This window comes from Aristolochia californica, unplaced genomic scaffold (assembly GCF_029961685.1).
Source record: "Aristolochia californica isolate CCGP_79_NKW_82.1479 unplaced genomic scaffold, dmAriCali1.0.hap1 SCAF_8, whole genome shotgun sequence".
Classification (NCBI taxonomy): Eukaryota; Viridiplantae; Streptophyta; class Magnoliopsida; order Piperales; family Aristolochiaceae; genus Aristolochia; species Aristolochia californica.
Window position 1 is genome coordinate 39,922,552 of NW_027182279.1, and position 23,188 is coordinate 39,945,739.

Consider the following 23,188-nt stretch of genomic DNA (forward strand, 5'->3'; position numbering starts at 1 on the left):
ATGGGTAACACACCAGTCGAAAGACCTGTCCTGGGAATTGTTTCCTTGTGTCTGATCTTCAGTTGGGTGGTACTATGCGTAAGCGGGCAATGCCATGATGCAGAGAGAGACACCCTTAGCAAGTTCAGAAACGGTTTGAACGATCGCGATAACAGGCTATCCTCATGGGGTAATAATTCTGATTGTTGCAGATGGAGAGGGATTGCTTGCGACAACAAAACTGGGTACGTAACCAAACTTGACCTCTCACGTTATGGCTTTGAGTCCACTATTCCAAACTGGATAGCTAATCTTAGTCACCTTGTGTCATTAAATCTGTCTGGAAATCAATTTTACGGAGAAATCCCTATGTCCATAGGGAACATTACCTCACTTGTTGAACTCGATTTGTCTGAGAATCGAATTGATGGTAGCATTCCAGAAAGTATAAGCAATCTCCACCAATTAGAACATTTGGATTTGTCTTACAACATCATAGACGGGGGGCCAACTCTGGATAAGTTATGTCAGCTAAAGAAGCTCAAAGTTTTTTCTCTCCCTGAATGCAATCTTAAAGGTACTATCCCTGCATGTTTGGGAGAACTTTCTTCACTTGAGGTAATAAATCTTTGGTCAAATCGGTTGGATGGAGCTCTTCCAGGCAGTCTAGGACAACTAGCTCAATTAAGTGAACTTCGGATAGGAAACAATTATCTATCAGGTACTGTGTCCGAGGTCCATTTCAAATATTTGAGTAACTTGTCACTTCTAGATCTGTCTTCCAACTTTCTAACACTTCGCTTTGAAGATGACTGGTCACCTCCATTTCAACTGAGTGTGATCAGGCTGGGTACATGTCACTTGGTGCCACAATTTCCTCCTTGGTTGAAAACTCAGAAACATTTATTCGAATTGGATATCTCTAAAACAAATATTTCAGGCAATATACCCGAATGGCTTTGGGATAATCGCTTGAGTATCTTGAATCTTTCAAGGAATACGATAGAGGCAAAGCTGCCAAACCCTTTGAAGGTGGGACACGGTGCAATGTTGGATTTGAGTTATAACTTATTTTGGGGTCCTGTACCGAGTATGCTAGAGTATGTTTCATTTGTTGATATCTCCAACAACAAATTTTCTGGACCGCTTCCGCATCACATCTCTCAAGCATTCCCTGGTTTGCAATTCTTCTCTGCTTCAAATAACCAAATATCTGGTACTATTCCCATGTCAATTGGAGAACTGGGCTTATTGCTTCTCGACTTATCAAAGAACAATTTCAGAGGTAGTATTCCCCCAACAATTGGCAATTGCAGATCACTGATTGTGCTTGACCTGAGTGAGAATTTTTTGCAAGGAGACATACCAGAGACTATTGGTTCCATTATTTGGCTCAAATATTTGCACATGAGGAAGAATAATCTATCAGGACAGATCCCGTATTCGATATGTAATTGTTTTTTACTGGAAACTATTGACCTTGGTGAGAATAGATTATTTGGTAATATTCCTGCAAGGATTGGTAATTTGTCTGGTTTAAGAAACCTCCGATTGCGATCCAACTTGCTATCTGGGAAAATTCCACCTCAACTCGCAGAAGCTCAGTATATTGATGTCCTGGATTTAGCACATAACAATCTCACGGGTTTAATTCCTCCAAGTTTAGGTAAGTTGTTTGCCATGAGAAACCGAGATGAATTTAGTAAGGTATGGATTCTTTTTCCACAGAATATACCACAGAAGGGTATAGGTCAACATTATATGGACAATCTATTTGTGTTAAGACAAGGTCGAATACAAGAATATACGAGCACACTCTTCCTTGTTACAAATCTGGATCTTTCCAATAATAATTTGGAAGGTAAGATCCCAGAAGAGTTAACAAACAATTCAAATCTCCTCTTGTTGAACTTAGCTCATAATCATTTCACAGGGAATATACCAAAAAATATTGGTAACATGAGTTTGTTGGAGTCACTTGATTTATCAAATAACCAGCTCTCTGGTTCAATCCCTCAAAGTTTGTCATTTCTCACTACATTGAATTACTTGAACTTGTCCTACAATAACTTGTCTGGGAGAATTCCATCTGGTCCACAACTTCAAGTCCTAAACTATCCATCAATTTATTGGGGTAACCCTGAACTGTGTGGACTTCCTCTTATAGACATTTGCCCTGGAGATAACCCCACTCGAGGGGGTGAAGATAATGGTGATGAAGGAAAAGAAAATGAAAATGATGGAAATCAAGAAAGTGACATGCTATGGGTTTATGCTGGCATTGCCCCCGGATTTGCAGTGGGATTTTCAGGAGTGTTATTGATTCTGATCTTTAAAGAGTCTTGGAGGCTTTCCTTTTTCAAGTTTGCGGACACTTTGTCAACTAAGCTTTCTTTACATGCATGATAGTGAAATGAGAGTTAAAATTACATGGATAGATATATTTATTCATGCAGTAAATAAAGAAAGGTGTGTTTGGACTTTTGAAGATGGTAGCATTTTTCATCAGAGTTCTTTATTTTAGATAGAATTGTGGCAGTAAAGTGTATGTGATTGAAGAGCTCCTAGGTGGAGCATATGTGTGGGATTTGCTTTGTTGGATTGTATTTACTAAAGTTAAACTTGTAACACATTGATCTCCACAGTATATATTTCAAAAGAATGAAGTCTAAGGAGAGTTATATCTTCGTTTGTACTTCTCACCAGAGATTTGGTTCTTTTAGGTTGTGTTTGGATGACTAAAAGTGGAGAGAAAAGAAAAAGAAGAGAAGAGGGAAAAAAAAAAGAGAAAAGAAAAGAAAAGAAGTTTTTTTGTCTTGTTTGGGTACACGTGAAAAATGGAGAAAAAAAGAAAATTAGTAATATTTTAAAATTTTGATGATTAAAATTTTCTCTAAATGGAAAGGTTTTTGGCTGCCTGAAAAAATACTCCAAGCTTCAATAACAATGAGTACAAAAGAAGATATAACTCTCCTTATGCTTGCGAATGAAGATATGGCACCCAATTTTGTTACCTCATGATTAATCATTAACCCCTAGGTTGTTCTAGACTCATTTTCCATACGACCTCTTGCCTGAATCCTTAACAAGTTCAAGAAGCTGCAAGATTGTATATGTAGCCCGCAGTCCAGCTGATATCTTATTTTAAGCTAATATCATTAAAATATTATTTAAATTTAAAAATAACCAACAATTTATTATTTTAAATCATGGCCGACGAAAATAGCATAGAACTATGCAAAACATTGGTTTTCATTTGGTGCTTGATCACTTGTACCCCGACTGATCACATTGTGGGTATGTGTCTTCTTTCTCCTATTTCTTCTAAAAGAAGTCAATAATTTTAATAAACATGCTAATGAAATCCCAACTCATATAAAAGAGTTTTAGGAGTAACATACAAGTAATTAATGAAACTTAGTTAACCAGCTAATTAACATACAAGTAATTAATGAAACATTTACATAGGGCCTGTTAGTGCACTCGGATGGTAAGTGAAAATGTAAGTGATTACACTCTCACTTGCACAAAACCGTTAGTGTGTGCACCCGGAGGAAAGTATAAATGAATGAACCAATTCATTCACTTTCACTCGGTCCTCCTGCGTAAAAAAAGTGAATCAGGATTCCCATCCGAATCCTAATCCATCCGCTTAAACTCGCACTCTATGCTCCCTGTTGTGCTGCCTCCTCTCGCCGAACCATCTTGCCCTTCAGCTCCTCTCTTTCTTCCCCCTCTCACCGTAGCGAAACCCTCTCGCCATCTCAAATTCTCTCTTTCTTCCTCCTCTCACCGTCTCAGCTCTTCTCTTTCTTCCCCCTCTCACTGCCGAACCCTTTCTGTGTGATTCTTTAGCGAAGAATGACCCAAAGATGGTTGTTTGTGTAAGTCAAATATGTATCCATCTTCAGTCTATTGTAATTTAACCAAACTCATGGCACTGACTTGACATACAAACTTTTCATTTCAGAATCAGACATAGAGAATTTGGGTTGAAAGCTGCTTTTCTTGTTTTTGAAATACTAGCTGTCTAATTCTGGAAGTAATCCTTATTCATTGTCATACGCAGTAATCCTTTTTTTTATGGCAAAAAAGTAATTCTTTAAAAAATCAGAGAGCAGATAGTGAAAATCAATCCAAACAGGCCCTTTGCTGTTCATGGAGGCACTGTTGTAGAGTCTTTGATCCTCAATTCCATAAATCTCTATCCTTGATCTGTCTTGTGGTTCTCACTGCAATTTAGAATCTTCATGCTGAGCAACCAAGAAAGCTAGGAGTAATCTGAAAAGGTATTTTCTCGTCTTTGACCCTGCATCTTATTCTTACCTGTATGGATGGTAGTAACATCTAGGTAATATCTTTTTTTTCTGTTTGATACTTGTTCTTTATTGTGAGAATCACCATTGATGGTAACTCCTCTGGAGGAGACTTGAACCACTTGATATCAGCAACCATGAGTGGTGTGACCTGCTGCTTGCGCTTCCCGGGTCAGCTGAACTCAGACTAGCGCAAGCTTGCCATGAACCTCATTCCCTTCCCTCGTCTTCACTTTTTCATGGTGGGATATGCCCCGCTCACCTCCGGTGGCTCCCTGCAGTACTGAGCCCTTACTGTCCGTGAGCTCACCCAGCAGATGTGGGATGCAAAGAATATGATGTGTGCAGAACACCCTCGCCATGGTAGGTACCTCACTGCATCAGCCATGTTCAGGGGCAAGATGAGCACGAAGGAGGTGGATGAGCAGATGATCAATGTCCAGAATAAAAATTCCTCTTACTTTGTGGAGTGGATTCCCAACAACGTGTGACATCCCTCCTACCGGACTGAAGATGGCATCAACTTTCATTGGGAACCGATTCAGATGCTAATTCTTTCACAAAGGATGAAAGTGCAATTTTTCTAAGAAGTTCTTGTGTTCCTTGGTGCGTCTAGTCAAGAGGGGAAGTCTTATGTATTGATTGTAAAGAAGTGATAGTGATAAGGTTTGTCGAAAGGGGCCATTCTAGCAAGACCTCCACCAATCTCTCCAGAACTAGATAACATCAACTTTCTCTCTAGTCATCAATTTTTCTAAGAAGTTCGTGTTCCTTTGGGCGTCTAGTCAAGAAGGGGAAGTCTTAAAGTATTGATTGTAAAGAAGTGATTGTGATAATTATCAATTGAACCGATTTTTTTAAGTGTTGGAAAGTCTTCGAGGATGAAGACCTTCAGTGACTTGCAGAAAGACTTGCCGGCTATCCTCAAAATGGCCAGCTTGCAAGCATAAATGACGATTAGAGAGTCCGAATATAAGATTTTATTGATGACACTGGCATTGCCCTTTAGGTTTGTCATTAATATTGTCACCCACCCAGGAAGAGTGGCGATATACAGATCCATCATATGGTTCTTGAACTCGATCAGAGGTTGTCTCTCTTCTTCAATCCAACGGCAGGCAAAACTGCATTAGAGAAGCATTCTAGAAACAAAAGCAAAAAGCTTTCAGTGGAGTCCCCATGGTAGGTACTAGCTCGCTTTTGGTGGTTGGTCTGCCACTCCTTCGTACTGCGGATTGCAAGAAGGCCGAGTAGATTAGCTAAATACGTCGGATTCCAATCGAAGACACGTTTTCTTGGTAAGTGTTGGAAAGTCTACGAGGTTGAAGGACTTCAGTGACTTGCAGAAAGTCCTAGAGGACCTGCTGCCAAAGGTTTAGTAAAGCCAGTCAAAGTCATGTTTGTTGTGCTCTAGACAAACTATGCTTCACAAAATTTGTAGTGATTGGAGAAGGCAGACTTGCAAAGTATAAATGACGATTGGAGAGAGTCCAACTTACAAGCATAAATCACGAATAACCAGGGAGGTAGATAACAGGGGAGGCACCATGGGTAACTCACCAGTCGAAAGACCTGCTCTGTGAATTGTTTCCTTGAGTCTGATCTACAGTTGGGTGGTACTCTGCGTAGGTGGGCAATGCCATGATGGAGAGAGAGATGCCCTTACCAAGTTCAGAAACAGTTTGAACGATCCCTTGAACAGGCTATCCTCATGGGGTAATCATTCTGATTGTTGCGGATGGAGAGGGATTGCTTGCGATAAGAAAACTGGGTCTGTAACCAAACTTGACCTTCGAAATCCATATCCAAATTCGCTCTCGACTGGTGAAGTGTCAAGTCATGGCTACTGGAATTTGAGCGGTCGACTGGATCTAAGTTTACTGGAACTGAAACATCTAAGGTATGTAGACCTGAGTTTGAACAGTTTCGAAGGCAATTCCATCCCAGCTTTTTTAGGTTCTTTGAGTGAGCTAAGGTATTTGAACCTATCCTATGCTGGTTTCCAAGGAAACATTCCTCCCCAGCTTGGAAATCTCTCCAAACTTGAGTATTTGGATGTTTGGGAGAATTTTCTTCACTTGAGGTAATAAATCTTAGGTCAAATCAGTTGGATGGAGCTCTTCCGGACAGTCTAGGACAGCTAGCTCAATTAAGTGGGCTTCAGATTGGAAACAATTCTCTATCAGGTACTCTCTGTCCGAGGTCCATTTCAAATATCTGAGTTATATCAGGTTGAGTTCATGTCACTTGGGGCCACAATTTCCTGCATGGTTGAAAATTAAGAATCATTTATTTGAATTGGATATCTCTAATGCAAATATTTCAGGCGATATACCCGAATGGTTTTGGGATATTCGCTTGAAAACCTTGAATCTTTCAAGAAATATGATAGAGGGAAAACTGTCAAACCGTTTTAAGGGGAGACAAGGTACAATGTACGATTTATCCTTCATTGATATCTCCAACAACAAATTTTCTGGACCGCTTCCACAGCTGATAGGTCAAGCATTCCCAGGTTTGAATCTCTTATACGCTTCAAATAACCAAATATCTGGTACTATTCCCATGTCAATTGGAGAAATGGGCTTTTTGGGTTTTCTCGACTTGTCAAAGAACAATTTGAGAGGTAGTATTCCCCCAATGATTGGCATTTGCATAAACCTAATGGTGCTTGACCTGAGTGAGAATTTTCTGCAAGGAGACATACCAAAGACTCTTGGTTCCCTTGATTCGCTCTACTATTTGCACATGGGGAAGAATAATCTATCAGGACATATCCCATATTCGATATATAACTGTTTGAGTTTGGAAACTGTTGACCTTGGTGAGAATAAATTATTTGGTAATATTCATGAGAGGATTGGTAGTTTTTCTCGTCTAAAAAAACTCCAATTGCGATCCAACTTGCTATTTGGTAAAATTCCACCTCAACTTGCACAAGCTTAGTCTCTTCGTGTCCTGGATTTAGCACACAACAATCTCACAGGTTTAATTCCTCCAAGTTTTGGTAAGATGTTTGCCATGAGAAACCGAGATGAAGATTATCTACCAGTGAATTTACTCAAGTATGTGGACTATCTATCTGTGTTAAGAAAAGGATGAATGTAAGAATATACGAGCACACTCTTCCTTGTTACAAGTCTGGATCTTTCCAATAATAATTTGGAAGGTAAGATCCCAGAAGAGTTAACAAACAATTCAAATCTCCTCTTATTGAACTTAGCTCATAATTGTTTCACAGGGAATATACCGAAAAATATTGGTAACATGAGTTTGTTGGAGTCACTTGATTTATCAAATAACCAGCTCTCTGGTTCAATCCCTCAAAGTCTGTCATTTCTCACTGCACTGAGTTACTTGAAATTGTCCTATAATAACTTGTTTGGGAGAATTCCATTTGGTCCACAACTGCAAGTCCTAGATTATCCATCAATTTATTGGGGTAACTTTGAACTGTGTGGAACTCCTCTTACAGACATTTGCCCTGGAGATAACCTCACTCGAGGTGGTGAAGCTATTTGTGATGAAGGACAAGAAAATGAAAACAATGGAAATGAAGAAAGCGACATGCTATGGGTTTATGCTGAAATTTCCCCAGGATTTGCTGTGGGATTTTCAGGAGTGTTGTTGATTCTGATGCTTAAAGAGTCTTGGAGGCTTTCCTTTTTCCACTTTGCAGACACTTTGTCAACTAAACTTTCTTTACATGCACGATAGTGAAATAAGAGTTAAAATCACATGGATAGATATATGTATTCATGCAATAAATAAAGAAAGGTGTGTTTGGACTTTTGAAGATGGTAGTATTTTTCATTAGAGTTCTTTATTTTAGATAGAATTGTGGCAGTAAAGTGTACATGATTGAAGAGCTCCTAGGTGGAGCTTATGTGTGGGATTTTCTTTGTTTCATTGTATCTAGTAAAGTTAAACTTGCAACACATTGATCTCTACAATATATATTTCAAAAGAATGAAGACTAAAGATAATTATATCTTCTTTTATACTTCTCACCAAAGATTTGGTTCTTTTAGGTTGTGTTCAGATCATAGAAAGTGGAGAGAAAAGAAAAAGGAAGAGAAAAGGATGAGAAAGAGAAAAGAAAAGAAAAGAATCGAGGTTTCTTTTCTCTTGTTTGGATGCCCTTAGAAAATATGAGAGAAAATGAAAGAGCAATATAGTTTCTCTTGTTTGGATACATGTGGAAAGTAGAAAAGAAAAGAAAATTAGTAATATTTTAAAATTTTGATGATTAAAATTTTCTCTCAATGGAAAGGCTTTTGGTTGCCTGAAAAAGTACTCCAATCTTCAATAGCAATGAAGATACACTTTGCAACATAGATGTCCCTTTTCTTCTATATAAGATTCTAGAATAATTAGTATATAGGTGTCCGCAACACTCCTTTTATCAAATAATTGACATCAGTATTAGATAACCAAAATAAGTTATAAAATAATTATAAATTAAAATCAGTCATATAATTAACTTTTAATTTTATTTGTTCTACATGAACTTATTAAAATATTTATTATTATTTAAATAATTTAAAATTATAATTATAAATTATTTAACTCTTATATGAAATAATTATTTAATATTTATTTAAAAATAAAATTATATTTTAAAATCATATTTATTTGATTTTACTAACTAAATAAATATATCCCCTTAAATTTTCTTTATCATATAATTGAATCTTTCATGATAATAACCGAGTTATTTTTAATCAATTTTTTTAGAAGAGTATTTACTATTTAAATATCTTAAAATCTTTAATATGTAAAAACGGGACCACTTAAAACAAGTATTTACTATTCAAATATCTCATCCTCTTCCCCTTCAATATTTTCTAAACCAATATCACTATCATCACTAATACTATCACTATCATCACTAAAACCATCACTAAAACTATCACTCTCAGAATTAGTAACAACCCTGAATAAACAAAAAAATAGACATAACAATCTGAGTAAGGATAACATAAATTTCACATATTTAACAACGAAATGGTAAAAAAATTACATGGGAGAAAATGTTACACGCTCAGATAGTGATGAAATAGAAAAGGGGTTCAAAAACCCCTTTTCACGCCCTTCTATAGTACACCTATAGGTTGTCTTGGATCAGAAGCTCTGAGATGGAGTCAAATAACTATCATACAGAAGAAGAGGTTAGACAAGCATAAATGGCCAACAACCAACGTCTGTCTTGTCGCGTCCATAATTAAATCAGATTTTCCCTTCTTCCACGTCTTTGGTCTAGGGTGGGAAGAAATGAAGGCGGACGGAGGCGGAGCGTCGGATGTGCCACTCCTGAACGGGCTCGGGGGGAGTCCTACGGCGAGTACCCGCCTGTCGGAGGAATCTCCGACGCCTGGCGGCTGTTCAAGATTGAGTCATGGAGGTTGTGGTCCATCGCTGTACCCATTGGCAGCAGCATCCTCTGCCTCTACGGCTTGAACTCCGCTACACAAATTTTTGTCGGTCATATCGGAAACCTCGAGCTCTCCGCGGTCGCCATCTCTCTCTCCGTCATTAAAGGTTGTGGACTTCGACTTGCAGAAAGTTGGTTATGGCCAACTAACAAGCATAAATGACTATTGAGAGAGACCGAATTAAGAATATTCTGTGGACACAGGAAGAGTGGCGATATACAGATCCATCAGAGGACCTGCTGCCAAAGGTTTAGTAAATCCAGTCAAAGTCGTGTTTGATGTGTGCTCTCGATAAACTGTGCTCCACAAACTTTGTACTGATTGGTCAAGGCCAACTAACAAGCATAAATGACGATTGGAGAGAGTCCAACTTGCAAAAGTATAAATGGCGATTGGAGAGAGTCAGAATATAAGAATTTTCTGTGGACACTGGTGTGTTGAAGCTTCCTTAGGCAGATAACCAGGGAGGCACCATGGGTAACTCACCAGTCGAGAGACCTGTTCTGGGAATTGTTTCCTTGAGTCTGATTTACAGTTGGGTGGTACTCTGCGTAGGCGGACAATGCCATGATGGCGAGAGAGGCGCCCTTACCAAGTTCAGAAATGGTTTGAACGATCCCTTAAACAGGCTATCCTCGTGGGGTAATCATTCTGATTGTTGCAGATGGAGAGGGATTGCTTGCGACAACAAAACTGGGTACGTAACCAAACTTGACCTCCGAAGTCCATATCCAAATTCGCTACTGCAATTTGGTGAAGTGTCAGGTCATGGCTACTGGAATTTGAGCGGTCGACTGGATCTAAGTTTATTGGAACTGAAACATCTAAGGTATGTAGACCTGAGTTTGAACAGTTTTAAAGGCAATTCCATCCCAGCTTTTTTAGGTTCTTTGAGTGAGCTAAGGTATTTGAACCTATCCTATGCTGGTTTCCAAGGAAACATTCCTCCCCAGCTTGGGAATCTCTCCAAACTTGAGTATTTGGATGTTTCTTCTTCATATTCTGCCATGGCCATTGACAGCCTTCAGTGGTTGGGGAACATGCACAATTTAAGATACCTGGACATGACTTTTGTCAATCTTGAGAGAGAAGGTGAACACTGGCTTCACATGATAAACCAACTTCCTTTACTTCAAGAGTTTCGTTGTAAAGACTGTCGTCTAACTAATCTTCCTCCAACTCTTTCATTCATTAATTTCACATCTATTGCCGTGCTTGACCTCTCACGTAATAGCTTTCAGTCCAATATTCCAAATTGGATAGCTAATCTTAGTTACCTTGTGTCATTAGATCTTTCGTATAACATGTTTCATGCTACTATTCCGGATTGGCTTCCAGAGCTACATTTCTTGCAAGAGATAAAGCTAGCGTGGGCTGATCTCAATGGAAGTTGCACACAGACACTCGAAGGCAACTGGGAAAGCATGGTGAGAATAGATCTGTCTGGAAATCAATTATACGGAGAAATCCCTATGTCCATAGGGAACATCACCTCACTTGTTGAATTCGATTTGTCATTTAATCAAATTAATGGTAGCATTCCAGAAAGTATAAGCAATCTCCACCAATTAGAACATTTGGATTTGTTTTCTAACAACATAGACGGGGGGCCAAGTCTGGATAAGTTATGTCAGCTAAAGAAGCTCAAATTTTTTTCTCTCCCTAAATGCAATCTTACAGGTACTATCCCTGCATGTTTGGGAGAATTTTCTTCACTGGAGCTAATAAATCTCAGGTCAAATCAGTTGGATGGAACTCTTCCAGACAGTCTAGGACAGCTAGCTCAATTATCTGATCTTCTGATAGGAAACAATTCTCTATCAGGTACTGTGTCTGAGGTCCATTTCAAATATTTGAGTAACTTGTCATCTCTAGACCTGTCTTCCAACTTTCTGACACTTCACTTTAAGGAAGATTGGTCACCTCCATTTCAACTGAGTTCGATCATGTTGAGTTCATGTCATTTGGGGCCACAATTTCCTGCTTGGTTGAAAACTCAGAAACATTTAGTCGTGTTGGATATCTGTAATACAAATATTTCAGGCAATATACCAGAATGGTTTTGGGATATTGGCCCGACAATCTTGAATCTTTCAAGGAATACGATAGAGGCAAAGCTGCCAAACCCTTTGAAGGTGGGACAAGGTGCAATAGTGGATTTGAGTTATAACTTATTTTGGGGTCCTATACCGAGTATGTCAAATGGTGTTTTCTTGGTTGATATCTCCAACAACAAATTTTCTGGACCACTTCCACAACAGATGGCTCAAGCACTCCCTGGTTTGAAAATCTTCTATGCTTCAAATAACGAAATATATGGTACTATTCCCATGTCAATTGAAGAAATGGACTTATTGTTTTTTCTCGATTTGTCAAAGAACAATTTGGGAGGTAGTGTTCCCCCAACGATTGGCAATTGCAAAAAACTTCTTGTGCTTGACCTGAGTGAGAATTGTTTGCAAGGAGGCATACCAGAGACAATAGGTTCCCTTAATTCGCTCATGTATTTGCACATGGAGAAGAATAATCTATCTGGACAGATCCCGTATTCGATATATAACTGTTCGAGACTGACAACTATTGACCTTGGTGAGAATAGATTATTTGGTAATATTCCTACAAGCATTGGTAACTTGTCTCTTCTAAAAAAACTCCGGCTACGATCCAACTTGCTATCTGGGAAAATTCCACCTCAACTCACACAAGCTCAGTCTCTCCTTGTCTTGGATTTAGCATACAACAATCTCATGGGTTTTATTCCTTCAAGTTTCGGTAAGATGTTTGCCATGAGAAACCGATATGAAGATTATCTACCAGTGGATTTACGCAAGTATGTGGACTATCTATTTTTGTTAAGAAAAGGTCGAATGCAAGAATATACGAGCACACTCTTCCTTGTTACAAGTCTGGATCTTTCCAATAATAATTTGGAAGGTAAGATCCCAGAAGAGTTAACAAACATTTCAAATCTCCTCTTATTGAACTTGGCTCATAATCATTTCACAGGGAATATACCAAAAAATATTGGTAACATGAGTTTGTTGGAGTCACTTGATTTATCAAATAACCAGCTCTCTGGTTCAATCCCTCAAAGTTTGTCATTTCTCACTTCACTGAGTTACTTGAACTTGTCCTATAATAACTTGTCTGGGAGAATTCCATCTGGTCCACAACTTCAAGTCCTAGACTATCCATCAATTTATTGGGGTAACCCTGAACTGTGTGGACTTCCTCTTACAAACATTTGCCCTGGAGATAACCCCACTCAAGGTGGTGAAGATAATGGTGATGAAGGACAAGAAAATGAAAATGATGGAAATGAAGAAAGTGACATGCTATGGGTTTATGCTGGCATTGCCCCAGGATTTGCAGTGGGATTTTCAGGAGTGTTATTGATTCTGATCTTTAAAGAGTCTTGGAGGCTTTCCTTTTTCAAGTTTGCGGACACTTTGTCAACTAAGCTTTCTTTACATGCACGACAGTGAAATGAGAGTTAAAATTACATGGATAGATATATTTATTCATGCAGTAAATAAAGAAAGGTGTGTTTGGACTTTTGAAGATGGTAGCATTTTTCATCAGAGTTCTTTATTTTAGATAGAATTGTGGCAGTAAAGTGTATGTGATTGAAGAGCTCCTAGGTGGAGCATATGTGTGGGATTTGCTTTGTTGATTGTATTGAGTAAAGTTAAACTTGTAACACATTGATCTCCACAGTATATATTTCAAAAGAATGAAGTCTAAGGAGAGTTATATCTTCTTTTGTACTTCTCACCAGAGATTTGGTTCTTTTAGACTGTGTTTGGATCATAGAAAGTGGAGAGAAAAGAAAAGGAAGAGAAGAGGAAAAAAAAAGAAAAAAGAAAAAAAAAAGGTTTCTTTTCTCTTGTTTGGATACACTTGGAAAATGGAAAAGAAAAGAAAATTAGTAATATTTTAAAATTTTAATGATTAAAACTTTCTCTTAATGGAAAGACCCATGGCTGCCTGAAAAAATACTCCAAGCTTCAGTAACGATGAGGAGTACAAAAGAAGATATAACTCTCCTTAGACTTGCGAGTGAAGATATAGCACCCAGATTTGTTACCAGACTCATTTTCCCTACGAGCTCTTACATGAACCCTTTACGAGTTCAAGCAGCTACAAGATTATATATCCCTTTACGAGTTCAAGTAGCTGCAATTTTGTATATGTCTAACACCAATGTTTCCCGGTACAAAAACCTCGTTGGAAGAAGAATTTAGTGCAATTTGTCGTGGAACTATACTATATGGTCTGCACTTAGATCACATTTTGAGTTACTGGAAAGAGAGAGAGAGAGAGAGAGAGAAGATCTTCTTCATCACATAAGAGGAGCTATAGGAGGACCCCCCACAAGCATATCAAAAGACTATCACGCCTCTTGGGGAGTGATCTTAGAGAGGAGGAAATTAAGAACGTCGTGTGGAGGTGCAGTTTTGAGAGAGTAGACAATGTCAAGGCTAACAAAAGGAAGGGAGGACGTCCACTGTACCAGATTTCCCTACGATTCGTTCTTCCGCAGGGGAATCGTTGGTAACTAGAAGAATTATCTGAGTGCAGAGATGAACCAGTGGTTGCAAGGGATCACATTGGAGAAGCTCCAATGATTTTGATTACAGTACAAATGGGAGATAGAAACAACAGCAATAGGAAGCAATGGGCAGCCCAATGATGAATGAGGAAACACTACTAGAAGCAAACGAACACTATTGTGGGTGTGTTTCTTCCTTCTCATATTTATTCTAAAACAAGACAATCATTTTTACAAACATGCTAATGAAATCCCAACTCATACTGAATAGTTTTAGCTTCATAATATTTAGAGGCAGTCACTCACATAGAGAAAGAACTTCTTTTATCACAAATAAATTAATTAATAAACCTAAAGAGTTAATCACAAATAAATTTAATGCAAAACTAACTAACGTTTTAATCAAAATAATTAATTAAACATATAAGATCACTAACTAACCGCATTAAACAAATCACAAATCACATTAAATGGAACTAACCAATTCATTCACTTTCACTCGCTCATGTGTAAAAAGAGTGAATCAGGATTCCCATCCAAATTCTAGTTCATCCACTTAAACTCACGTTCGACGCTCTTTGTTGTGCTGCCTTCTCTCGCCATACCCTCATCTCTCTCATCTCTCGCACTATGCCGATCCGCCGTCTCATTGTGCTGCCTCCTCTTGCCGAACCATCTTGCCCTCTCAGCTAGGGGTGGCTTCGAGCCGAGCCGGTTCGCGAGCCGGCTCGGTTCGGCTCGGTATCGGCTCGGTTCGATTCGTCATTTTTCGAGCTCGAGCTGAGCTCGACCGAAGCTAAGTTCGGTTCGTTGGCTCGCGAGCCGGCTCGAAATGAGTCGGATTGGCATGAATCGGTACGGGATCGCGAGCGAGCGGGGGAGCAGGAGCGGGAGCGAGAGCGAGGGGGGGAAAAATTTTTCCTCCCCCCTCGTCACCGCCGACCCCTCCCATCGGTTGTTGTCGCCGCCTCTACCGCCGTCGTAGCTGTTCTCCGGCGTCTATACCGCCGTCGCAGCTGCTCGCCGGCCGCCTCTGTGTCCGTCCGTTCGATTTCTTCCTCTCCTCGCCGTCGCCTCTGTTTCCGTCGCCGCCGACTCCGTCGTGGCCGTCATCTCCGACGATAAATCCTCCCCGGTGCCGTAAGCCCCTTCCCTCGGGGTCGTCTCGGCAGAAAACCAGAACAGGGGAGAAATAATCTCCCCCTTCCTCGCGAGAAGATGATCTCGCACGTGCGAGATCATAAAATAAAAAAAAACTTTTTCCTTTGGAAAAAATTAAAAATAAATTTTATAGAAATAATTTTCTATAAACTATTAGTGTCTCATGTTTTTTTAAATACTTTTCTAATTGAAATTTTTTATTAAAAATCATATAATTTTCAAAGTAAGATTTTTTGTACCAAGATGGGGTAGAAAACTGTATAGAAATTTTTTGAATAAGTATTTAACAGTTGATGCTGTAATACTTTTAGCATGAAATAATTTTCATTGCAATTTTGTGTTTGATATTTTATTTAATTAAAAATTTATCGATAAGTATAATAATATATTAGATTGATTATTAATTTTTATTTATTTCACTAGAAGAGACAATAAAAGGTCCATTTAACTTTCCTAAGAAAATTTTAAAATATTTCCTATAATTTTCTAATAAGTCACTAATAGTAATAAGATTTTATTTAAAGGTTTTTTTGGGAATATGTATCATAGGAAAAATATTTTTAGTTTTTCCTAGAATATAAATTTTTATCTAGGGGCACTAAGGAGGCCATAATAAATTATGGCCAAATTCAAAAATTACAAAACAAGCTAGACAACAATTGGAGTAAAAAATATTAATATTGGTGCATTTTAATCCATTATTGAAATTCAATCCTGAACCTCCCCTATCATTATATTTCTTAAAAATGTATGCATAATTTTATATATAATTTATTCAAAGCCACCCCTACGTGCGAGATCATAAACAAGGAAAAAAAAAACTCTTTGTCCCTTCCTCATGGCTCTTAAATAAATTGAAAAGATATTTTAGTAGAAATACGTTTCCAGAGACTAGTTTTTTCAATAAATGTTGAAAAAACATTTTTAATAGAAATATAGGGACCATTAGTGCCTCGTATTTTTTCAAAATATTTTTCTAATTATAAATTCTTTTTAAAAAATCCTATAATTTTTCAAGTAAGATTTTCTTGCCAAGATGGTTAAGAAAACCATATAGAAAAATTTTGAATAAGTATTTGACAGTTGATGATATAATACTTTGAGCATGAGGCAATTTTCATAGTAATTTTGTGTTTGACATTTTATGTGATTAAAATTTTATCGATAAGTATAATAATATATTAGATTAATTATTAATTTTTATTTATTTCCTTAGAAAAGGCAATAAGAGGTCCATTTAATTTTCCTAAGAAAAATTTAAAATATTTCTTGTAATTTTCTAGTAAGTATGTAATAGTAATATGATTTTATTTAAAGAATTTATAATTTTTATTTGGGTGATTGTAAATTGATAGTGATATTTTATTTTATTTTGTTGTGTTTAATTATTGTATGGAGTTTATTTATAATGTTATGCAATGTATGGAGTGTTTAGATTATTTTATGGAGTGTATAAACAATTTCATGAAGTGTTTATGGAATGTATAAACAATTTTATGGAGTGTTTATGCAGGTATTATGTATATTGATTATGCCCAATTTTAAGTAAAGGTCATGCCGAATTTTATACAAGTATTATATATATAGATTATACTCAATTTTAAGTAGAGGTTATGCCCAATCTTATACACATATTATATATATAAGTTATACCCAATTTTATGTAGAGGTCATGCTCAATTTTATATAAAATGTATGCATAATTTTATATACATTTTATTCGATATATATTTTTTGAAAAGTTTGAAATGTATGTTGAGGCTCGAGCTCGGCTCGAACTCGTTGGGCTCGAGCTCGATAACAATTTTAGGCTCGAGACGAGGCTCGGCTCGAAGCTCGGCTCGAAATATTTAAATCAAGCTCGACTCGAACATAGGCAGGTTCGGGCTCGGCTCGGCTCGATGCCACCCCTACAGTGATAACCATCTGCCTGTTTGGGAAAAGTGGAACAAAAAGCATCATTTTCGCCAAGGTGGAAACTGCTAGAGTCGAGAAATTTGATAAACAATTAGAAGGAAGAGGCAATTTTTGTTGAAGCTCACCGTCCAGTATCCAAAATTCGAGCTACAGAGCCATTATGGAAGGCTCGATTGACCCGAGTTTTGAAGCTACACCAAACATTAGTCATGAATGAAGGTATCTTACCTTTTTTCTGCGGAAGTCTTTTGCAACTTACTGTCCATCCAGCTTGTATAGTACCATGAGCACCATTTATCAGCCGAATATGAGCATTGCTGTATCGGTGATTGTTTTGAATGTGTGGTTTCCCACATATTTAGTACTGCATTTGCTTTGTAGAAGTGGTCTGGACGGGTAGTTATGTGGACAAACTGAACAGTATACCGGAAAATTAAATAAAAACAAAAGATAAAAGGTTGTCTGGGATCAGAAGCTCTAAAGATGGAGTCAAATAACGATCATACAGAAGAAGAGGTTAGACAAGCATAAATACAAGAAATAGAGAAGCAAATTTCAGAACAAACTGGTAATATTTTAGAGTTTTCATACCATTTCATAAAATAGATATTTTAGACTTTTCAAAAAAAAAGAGAGAGCAAAACTCAACTGTGTGATTCTTTAGCGAAGAATGACCCCACCCAAAGATGGTTGTTTGTGTATATATCCACGCAGTCAAATATGTATCCATCTTCAGTCTATTTTAAAACCAAGTAAGGTATTTTTGCTTATGTAATTTAATCAAACTCATGACACTGACTTGACATACGAACTTTTCATTTCAGAATCAGACATAGAGGATTTGGGTTGAAAGCTGCTTTTCTTGTTTTTGAAAAACTAGCTGTCTAATTCTGGAAGTAAACTTTATTCATTGTCATACGCAACAATCATGTATAGTTAGGTTTGTAATTAATCACTGCACAATGCAGTAAGTAACTTTATATTGATTGTCTTAACAGCAGGCTTATTTCCTTTTTCAGCTCCAAGAACAGATAGAATCCTTGCATTTCATATAACTAAGCACATGCTTAGCCAAACTAATGTTGCTTTAACTGATGAAGTGTTAAAAACATTTCCCATGGATGATGGAGAAGCACCATTTGATAAGAGGAAAAGAGATGAGAAGAGAAGAGAAGAGAAGAGAAGAGAGACTCTGCTTCTCTGCTTCACTTCAGAATCTATGTAGGTTACTATAGGATGACGGACAGCTAATTATAAGGATCTTCTGTTAACATATTAAATGTTGTCAGTAGTAAGAGCTAAGCATTTGCTCTTCTCAGCTGACCTCAGTGTGCTCCTTTCCTATGTGTTGTTCAGCCAAAGGGTGGGTGTGACTACTCTTTTGTTTATTGTTGTCTACATTGTTTATCCTTTGTTTTGCCTTCTTTTTGCCCAAACAATCCAATAATACTGCTGAAGCTTGCGGCTTACATTCTGGAATGAAGAGAATTTTACAGATTTAAGGCCAGCGAGTGGAACCTACAACTTTCTGCTTAGGGTCTGTTTTTTCCGCCATAGGAAAAAAAAATGACAGGAAAATCAATTTTGCTTTGACTAATTTCCCCATTGGAAATTTTTCCTGTTAGAAAAAAATTCCTTTTGGCTAGTTTTCTTCCATTTGTGCTACTATAGTGAACAGTTTAAAAATAAATTTTAGTGATTCTCTCCACCGGAAACAGAAGGTTCTATAAATTATAATAAAAAAGGTGGAGGTATGGGGTGAATTGTGAAGGACCACTTTAATGTTTCTTAGTCTATTTTCTCATGGTTTCCTATTTTAGCAATAGGAAACTTATTTAACCATCCAATTTAGCATTTTGAAGGGTAAGATGAATAAAGTGGAAAATTTTCATCCCCCAAAAGCAGTAGAACATCTAAAGTTTTGGTAAAAAAAAGTATTCATCATTTTTTCCAATGGTTTCCTGTTGGCACAAACATTTCCTTATGAAATAGATGCACCTGCAAGCAATCAATGGTCAAAGTCAAGTGACATTTAATAGCCCATCTTGAATCGCTCCTCAAGCCTCATTGAGAATATAAGAGTTTGGTAAAACACTGCACTGAATGTTCCTTTGTTGAAGATAACAGTATAGTGCACTTATCATCTTTATTTTTTCTCTTTATTTTATTTAAATTTTTTAGAATGTTTTCTCTTTATTTTACTGGAACTCAAACTAGCCATCTTAGACACAGTATCCTCCCGATCCTCCTAAGTAGAAGTTTCTTCTCCACGGGCCACTGTTTCCATGATCAGCCAAGCTGTAGCATTTGGGTAGATCGATCTGAATATCTGTGTCTGTGGGTGCATCTAGAAGCTTGTAATCAGGAGTCAGTATCTGCAAGTTCCTCATATAACATGCTTTTGTCCATCCTTCAGTTGGCCAGTGGCCGCTACCCATTTCAGGCATTGGGCTGCCCATGTTTGGGTTGGAAACCTCTCCTCCCCACGTGATAGTATCAGCACCATCCATCTGGGTGAAGATGTTCAGCGGCCAATAACCAATAGCCCAATCATTTACAAAGAGCCACCAGTTCTTAATCAAATCCTGTGCAGGTAATTAGAATCACGGAATGGAAATAGTTTCTTAGTTAGTGATCTGGGCATAAGGTCCTCAAGATAAGAAAAGGTTTGGACTGAGCCCCACCAATTTTACGCTGATGATTGTTTCCTTTTGATCTCCACCATAAATGGAATAGTTTTGGAATTTTGCACCCAGAGGTATCCATCTGTGGGACTGAACAAAACCTTGGCATAGATAATTGAAACAACCTGTTTTCTGATAACCATCTGCCTGTTTGGGAAAAGTAAAACAAGAAGCATCATTTCACAAAGGTTGCAACTGTTTCAGTGGAGAAATTTGGGGAGAAAATAAGAAAGAAGAGGAATTTTTTGTTCAAACTTACCGTCCAGTATCCGAAGAACCGAGCCACCGAATCATTAAAGAAGGCTGGATTGACCTGAGTTTGGAAGTACACTATAGATTATCATGAATGAAGGTGAAACTTTTGCGTATTTAACTTGTTTCCTTATAGTTAGTTTTTCCAACAACAGTCTTTAGCTACTTACTATCCATCCAGCTTGTATGACATTAAGTGGACCATGAGCACCATTTATCAATTGAATTTGAGTGCTGCTGTATTGGTGGCTGTCTCGAATAAGTGGATTCCATAGATTTATTACTGCATTTGCTCCATAGAAGTGGCCTGGGCGGGTAGCTATGTGTACAAACTAGATAGTACAGGAGAAAAATGAATAAAAACAAAAGATCTGTCAAAAGGCCGTCTGAATGTCAGAAGCTCCAACTAATTTGAAGTATTTAATTTACTTGAAATATCATTTAGAAAGAAACAACACTTTCTGGTGTTTGATTGAAAATTTTGAATGAACAAAACATATGGCAATAGATTTCTCTTAATTTTATCTATTTTGATTATTTAAGCTTAAACTCAAGATTTAAATTTTTTTCTTTTCTTTATTTGGGGGCTCAGAGAAAACAAAATAATCCAAGATCCTATTATCTTAGATTGGCCAAAAAAAAGCACCTAAAGCAGAATAACTGAACTAATAATTCATTCAATTGATATATCAAGCTTCAAGGGTACATACCATGTGATTGGTCCGGTATAGTGGCTTCTTTCTGAATTGGTTCATAAACTCCTTCCTTTGTAAACCCATGTTTGATTGAGCTCTTATTAAATCCTCCATTTGGACCCTTATAATGGGAACTGTCCCATCTGGGCATCCTTCATCAGGAAGCCCTATTTCTACTATTGTTTTTGAAGAACTAATAGTTGCCATCTCTGTTGGAAATAAAGTAGGTTTTGTCTGTATAATTATTTAAAATATAATAGAATAAGTAATAAATGTGAAATAAAACTACAAGAAAAAGTTAAAGAATAGTTGAGTCGATAATGATCTTATACAAGAAGTGGTTAGACAAGCATAACTATAAGAAGTGGAGAAGCAAACAAACCTGAACTGTGTGATTCTTCAGCAAAGGATGGTCCAAAGCTGGTTGTTTGTGTATATCCACACAATCAAATATGTCCCCATCTTCTGTCTATCTCACAACCAAATAAGTATATTTACCCATGTAAACTGATATCACTGACTTGACATACTAACTTTCCTTATCAGAATCATATATGAAGCATTTTGTGTTGAAAGTTTCTTTCTTGTTTTTGAGAAACTGTCTACTTTTGGAAAAAAAAAAATCGTTTTCTACTTCTTTGCACTCCTCAACTATTGTTATACAAAGAAACAAGTAAAAAAGAGTTTTTACTTTCAAATGTAAAAATAGTTCTTTGAAAAACAGAAAAGCAGAAATTGAATGCCAATCCGAAATGAGCCCTCTATTAGAAGAGACAACAAATCTCAACACACACACACACAACTCTCAAATCTGTTTATGGTGGTTGATTATTAAACTAGTAAAAACAGTATCAAATACTCATTTTTTGAAAATGCAGGTGGCTTCAGATGATAGTCAGGCATCTAATTTAATCACTCATGCCAATGCTGTGAGAAACTTTACCTTGATTGTCTTAACAGCAGGCTTGTTGAGAGACTTAAGTTGCTTTCTCAGTTCAAAGATCTTGTCTCTAGATAGAATCCTTGCATCACATAAAATTATGCATATCCAGAGCCAAAGTAATGTTGATTTTACTGTCGAAGCATTAAAAACAATTGCCATGGATGGTTGATGGAGAAGCACCTTTTGGTAGAAGGAGAAAAGAAGAAAAGAGAAGAGCAGAGAGAATCTGAGTCTCTGCTTGACCTCTGCAGCTAGTAGGTTACTTTAGGATCATGGACAGCTAATCTGAGTTCTTTTCTGTTATGATATTAAATGCTGTCAGTAGTAACAGCTAAGCATGTGCTAATTTTTAGCTGATTAACTCGAAGCTCTCCACTGCCACATGTTGTTTAGCCAAAGGATGGGTACACCTACTTTCTTGTTTATCTTTCTCTACATTAATGCTTTTCTAAGTAACTATCTTTGAGCTAAAAAGGCTGAAAATGTCAACTAATAAAGTTGCATTAAAAATGAATACTTCATGTGGATTTTTTTATGGGAATTTCTGAACAAGGTTTCAGTGTTTCGTTGATCTAAAACTGAATGTATGAATTTTATAGAGGGAAATTTTCATACTAGAAACTAAAGCTAAAATCTTAGGACAATTGACAAAGATACTGTCACCCAAAATTTTCTTGTTCATAATCATGATATTTCTCATGACATGAAATGGACCACCTGAATGGTCGCATCTACTCCTGCACTGTCCATTGTCAAGGGAAAACATTCATGACTGTTAGTTTTGGCTAGTCAATCTCCATGCTTGTGGAAACAAAACTAAAAATTGTAAATTCCCTATCTTCATTGCCTCCTTCATATAATTAAAAAATCATAATATATGGTTGGTGCTAAAGATATGGAGGAGACGTGCTAGCCTTAATACTTTGTTTTCATCTACAAACAGTAGTGCTTGCATATCTAGACCCAGTCTAACTTCTTGTACTGAATGAACAGAAAGTTATTCTTGTGTTTCTAGTTGAACTCTTGAAGTGAGATTTTATCCAACTGTTTTCTTCAAACGTGCTTGTGAACTTTTGAAGTCCTGTTTACTAGAAATTTTGAAATGGAACTCTGAGAATGCTTAGAGCTTTTGCATACAAATCTTTTAAGAGAACTAGTTCCTTATGTGTCTATTGGATATTATCTCAGTTGTTTCCAAATCAGGGTTGGGCATATCTGTTTTCCAAGAAGTTTTGTGATGGCAAAAATCCAAGA

At 37.2% G+C, this 23,188-nt stretch overlaps 3 protein-coding genes across 3 annotated transcripts; 2 read left to right on the forward strand and 1 right to left on the reverse strand.

Annotated features, from left to right (window-relative positions):
- Window positions 1–8,182, forward strand: LOC137938531 (receptor-like protein 46). Its single transcript, XM_068783484.1, has 6 exons — window positions 1–2,379; window positions 5,383–5,477; window positions 5,905–6,195; window positions 6,393–6,481; window positions 6,622–7,119; window positions 7,405–8,182. The coding sequence occupies exons 1-6, from the start codon at window positions 1–3 to the stop codon at window positions 8,010–8,012; spliced, it is 3,960 nt and encodes a 1,319-aa protein (XP_068639585.1). The 3' UTR covers window positions 8,013–8,182.
- A 1,983-nt stretch (window positions 8,183–10,165) lies between these two features.
- Window positions 10,166–13,449, forward strand: LOC137939042 (receptor-like protein EIX1). The gene has a single exon (XM_068784211.1). It carries the CDS (start codon window positions 10,204–10,206, stop codon window positions 13,213–13,215), a length of 3,012 nt encoding a protein of 1,003 aa, XP_068640312.1. The 5' UTR covers window positions 10,166–10,203; the 3' UTR covers window positions 13,216–13,449.
- Window positions 13,450–19,421: 5,972 nt separating this feature from the next.
- Window positions 19,422–22,093, reverse strand: LOC137939340 (protein neprosin-like). The gene is made up of 7 exons (XM_068784620.1): window positions 21,935–22,093; window positions 21,374–21,460; window positions 21,007–21,225; window positions 20,467–20,628; window positions 20,304–20,357; window positions 20,045–20,191; window positions 19,422–19,945 (listed from the first exon to the last, which is right to left on the reverse strand). The coding sequence occupies exons 1-7, from the start codon at window positions 22,091–22,093 to the stop codon at window positions 19,583–19,585; spliced, it is 1,191 nt and encodes a 396-aa protein (XP_068640721.1). The 3' UTR covers window positions 19,422–19,582.
- Between the last annotated feature and the right edge of the window lie 1,095 nt (window positions 22,094–23,188).